The sequence below is a fragment of the Megalops cyprinoides genome, chromosome 1 (genome assembly GCF_013368585.1).
Source record: "Megalops cyprinoides isolate fMegCyp1 chromosome 1, fMegCyp1.pri, whole genome shotgun sequence".
NCBI classification, from domain to species: Eukaryota; Metazoa; Chordata; class Actinopteri; order Elopiformes; family Megalopidae; genus Megalops; species Megalops cyprinoides.
Window position 1 is genome coordinate 5,470,045 of NC_050583.1, and position 5,000 is coordinate 5,475,044.

Consider the following 5,000-nt stretch of genomic DNA (forward strand, 5'->3'; position numbering starts at 1 on the left):
GTTGGGGGCCCCTGCACTGGGCCCCGTGTCTGCGGCCCTGGGGCCGGGGACGTCAGGCCCCGCGTGGTGGGGGGTGTGGACGGAGAATCCTGGGCGGAGCCCGGCTTCGAGTTCAGACCTGAGAGAGGGAGAAAGAGGGAGAGGGAAAGAGGGAGAGAGGGAGAGAGAGGAAGGGAGGGAAAGTGAGAGAGGGAGGAGGGGTGATGTCAGATGGAAAGAGGGAGGGAGAAGGAGGGAGAGAGGAAGTGGGGTAGGGAGGAAGGAAGAGCAAAAGAGGGTGGAAGATGAAGGGAGAGAAGAGGGACGGAGGGGGGAGAGAGGGAGAGGGGGAGAACGAAAGAGGGAGAGAGGGAGACAGCAAGAAAGGTAGGGGGGGACAGAGAGAGGGAGAAGGATGGCAGGAGAGCAGAAAGTGGGTGGGGGGGGGCAGAGGGAGAGCAGCAGGAGAGACAAAAGACAAAATGTCACTTTTTAATCTGCATGGTTTCCATTCCAAAAAGCGATACACCACAGTCACCTATACTGAATGAACACCAACGACGACTACATCTTTAACCTAACTAAAAAAATTAATAACTAAACAAAACCAAAAATCATTTAAGGTCAGCCTGAGGCTTGGGAACGAAGAGCCGCTTGTACACTGAACGCTGGAGATGATCTGACCCCACATGGCTGAGGGCCAAACCACAGAGCCTCGAGTCATCCTGTCAATCTGATCGTGAACATCTGCACACTTCCCTGGAGCCCCTGAGACGACACTCCTGAATTTAAAAAAATCTTTTTGGAAGCACCACCACCTGTAACGCAACACCTGGGTTCTCTCGTCAACCGTCAACCTCATCACTGATGACATAACTGACACACATGGTGGTCTGCGACCTTCCCTCTAATATATGAACTCATCGCTATCTCGGCTGCCTGAGCCACGCCCTCTTACATCCGTCCCTTGTGGATGCTCAGAGTGACTTACAGAAGTACACTCAGTCGGTTAGGCAATTAGCTGCAAAGATACTAAAACATCAGGACCGTCTTTGACATGTAGTGGCATTGTGGGAAACATTAACTGCCGTCAAAGGACACACAACCTTCAGCTATCAGCTGGCAGCACCAGGCTGTGCAGCCTCCACAGGTTTGTACTGTCGAAACACTTTCACTACTGCGAAAGCTGCCGCTTCTACGGTTTGGGTTTGAATCACAATCAGCTTTACAGCTGCTAGGTTTTGTATTAGCGTGAGGAGGGGGGCGGAGTCAGAGAGCACAGGTGTGTTCTGGGAAATGGGACAGCCATCCTGAAGGACAGTAGTGGGGAGCTCATTCCACCGTTTGGGAGAAGGAGCAGAGAAAGGATGTGACTGTAATGAGTAATCCTTCCAGGAGAAGACAGTTAGGTATCCAGACTGCTTCACTCCACTACCTCTGGACAGTAAGGTGTGGACCCGCGCCCATCTCCCCGCCCCCTTCCCTCGCTCACCTACGTCTCGGCGGCCCCGGCCGCGGCCCTTTCCCGTCATGACCGTGATCTCGGTCTCTTCCTGGGGCATCTCGGAAATCTTCTGCAGGAACATCTTCTCCAGAGCCTCCGCCATTAAGACGATGTCGTCTCCAGGCTGCAAGGAGACGCCCAGAACATCAGCACACACATATGGCAGGCGTCACAGAGTAACACACAGACACATACACACACACAACCGTCACAGAGTAAGACACACACACACTCACACACACACACACACACACACACACACACAGTCCCATGTCACAAGCTAATATACACGGCAAACATTATACAACACACACCAACCATTACGCCACAACTACCACACGCCAACTGCCTTACACGGACACACACATCAGCTCTCTCACACACAAACAACTGCACAAACTGCCACATGTCCACATACACTAATTATCACAAGCCAGCTGTCACATGTCATCACAAACACCAACCACTGGTGTGCGGGACTTTCTAACCTCTGTCGCAAGAGACTCGTGATGAGTCAGAGTGAGTCACCGCTTGTTTACACATGCCACTGTGCCCCTGTGCACTGGTGTGGGGCTCATTGTAAGGCAGCTTTTGTTGGGCGGTGTGTTTACATAACATTTAGCAGATGCTCTTATCCAGGGTGACTTACATAGGTTACGATTCTCATGTTATCCATTTATACAGCTGGATATTTACTGAGGCAATTGTGGGTAAAGTACCTTGCCCCAGCTCGGAATCGAACTAGCAAACTTTCAGTGAAGAGACTTGCTCCTTACCAATGTGCCACACTGCTGTTTGTACGACATGAGTACTGGCACTTGTCACTGGTGGAAAAACTGCTCTCTAATCTGAAGCTGCCTCCCATGTTAAGCGGGCTGTTATATGACTGAGAGTTCGATAGGTGGAGAGGCTGTGGAGGAAATGAGGCTGGCAGTTCCTGCTTCTAATCTCGCAGTGTGCCATTTTGACAGGCTCACCTGCAGACACAAGTCAAATTGCTTCGGCTTTGAATGCAAATGCAGACCAACACTGACGCTGTGAGTTCAGCTTGTTTGGCACCTGCATCCCAGCAACCTGACTCATTGCATTCATTTAGCAGACGCTCTTATCCAGACTCAACCACAGCACACATGGCAGAGAGGACTACCCAATCTCGTCGGCCACACCAACCACCGTACACTGGTCACAATTAGCCAGCCCCATGTAAACACAGTACGTCTAAATGGTCATATTAAAATTTAAAAAAACTTTGACAGTGTGTTCAGCTGTAGCTGCGGTCAAGCCAAACAGCGTCTCTGCTGGATCCCTAAAGACGCAGCCTGGCAAAGCTCGCCTCGGTCGGCCAAGGCTTGTTTGCTCGCAAAGAACATCCATGTTTACATTAAGGGCGACTGCGCTGAGCTTTGAGCTCTTGCACAACTGAGCTTTGAACTCGTGCAACTGCGGCCATCGCTGCAGGCTATGGTTGGAGGTAGCTCGGACCAGTCGAGACACAGCCACACAGCGCGTTCGTAGGCCTGAACCCCGGGAGACAGCAGCTCGGGGGGGGGGACCCCTACCTTGTTGTAGATGTAGCAGTTGGTGAACATGGTGTTGAAGTCTTGAATACATTCTTGGGCGTTCCAGTAGTAGCTGTTCTCCAGCCGCTTCTTGATTGTTCCCATGTCCATAGGACACTTAATGATCTTGTAATAGTCCTGTGGGGAGCGGAGAGGGGTTAGCGTGCATGCGCGTGACGCACTCGGGTGTGTACGCAGTCGGCCGGGTCCTGGGACAGGCTCGAACCCGAGACACGGTGAGCGTCTGCAGGATGATGGTGTTCAAAACGTTACAGAAGCAAGCGCAGGATTCCTGATGCTCAGGCTGATGCCCATTCTGCACTGAGACTACATTCACACAACTGGATGATACTGACCACTGAATCTGGACTATATCTACATCTGTACATTAAAACAGGCCTGCATTTACAACACAGTACTACAACTGCACTTTGTTCAGTGATCATTGAAACAGCGCAATATATATATATACAGACAGACACACAGACACAGACACAGACACACACACACACACACACACACACACACACACACACACACACACACACACAGAAACACACACATGCACGCACGCACGCACGCACGCAGCAAAAAATAAATTCACAAAGCTTAACTCCCACTCACAGGCTCAGCGAGTACAAAACAAACTAAAACAAGATAGACAACACGACAAAAGGACCCCCGACGGGAGAAACATCTCCGCCACCTTCCCAGACTGATTCACTTTCACACTCTCACATCTGTCTCAGCGCGAACACAGAATGTGTGTCATAATCAATGCAACTCTTTTATTAATGATGATATAAAACACTGACATAAATAAAATATGAAACGGCAATATTCAGCACTCTGAACTGAAACGGGACACCATATTCACCTAAATACATTGAAATGGGACTTTAAGCACTAGTACAGGCCACTGAAACAGAACAATATTGATCCTAGCGCTGACCTCAGATACCATCCACAGGTCATAGTTAATTGATGTGTTAATAATACTCTCAAGTAAAAAAAATCTTTCTGGTGTGAAGTGAATCTGTCTGAACCGGCAGGCAGACAGGCAGGCAGATGGCAGAGACAGACAGAGGACACAGACAGGCAGACAGCAGGCACAGACAGGCAGACAGCGGGCGCACACAGACAGGCAGACAGCAGGCACAGACAGGCAGACAGCATGCACAGACAGGCAGACAGGCAGGCAGATGGCAGACAGACAGGCAGACAGCAGTCACACACAGACAGGCAGACAGCAGGCACAGACAGGCAGACAGGCAGGCAGATGGCAGACAGCAGTCACACACAGACAGGCAGACAGCAGGCGCACACAGACAGGCAGACAGCAGGCGCACACAGACAGGCAGACAGCAGGCACAGACAGGCAGACAGCAGGCACAGACAGGCAGACAGAGGGCAAAGACAGACCAATGGAGAGACAGACAGAGAGACACTCACAGGCAGGTTGAGCTTGACGGCGTCGACAGGCTGCTGGAAGGGCCAGGAGAACTGGTGCTTCCACAGCGTCTTCAGCACCACCTTCAGCAGGTACTGCAGCTGATTGGTCTGCCGTTTGGGCCGGGCGGGGTCGGCGGTCTCGGGGGGAGGGGGGTTGAAGGCGGGGGGCTGGGTGGAGGGGTGCCCCTGGCTGCTGCTTCCGCCCGACATCTGAGTGGCGTCCAGGCCGTCGCCCATGCTGGCGGGGCGGGGCGCGGGGGCGGGGGCGGGGGGAGGGGCAGCAGGACCCCAGTCGCTCAGTCTCGACCCCGGTGCAGACTCCACTGGGAGAGCACCAGTGATCCCATTGCACTCCTCGCTGGGGTCTCTGCAGAGAGGGGGGAGCAGTCAGAGACGCCTTCACCGCAAACAACATCACACCCAGCACAATCACAATCATCACCTGTACAAACATCACTGTCAGCACGACTACCATCAGCAATATGATCGCTACCACTACCACCATC

General features: G+C 52.4%; 1 protein-coding gene across 1 annotated transcript in view; it reads right to left on the reverse strand.

Annotated features, from left to right (window-relative positions):
* The window catches only part of LOC118774167 (bromodomain-containing protein 4-like), a 31,724-nt gene that overhangs the window by 14,786 nt on the left and 11,938 nt on the right, over positions 1 to 5,000 (reverse strand). Inside the window, 4 exon segments of the mRNA XM_036523325.1 lie at positions 1 to 118; positions 1,472 to 1,607; positions 3,043 to 3,180; positions 4,495 to 4,861. The exon segment at positions 1 to 118 is cut by the window's left edge and continues 196 nt beyond it. Coding sequence (XP_036379218.1) covers positions 1 to 118; positions 1,472 to 1,607; positions 3,043 to 3,180; positions 4,495 to 4,861 — 759 coding nt within the window.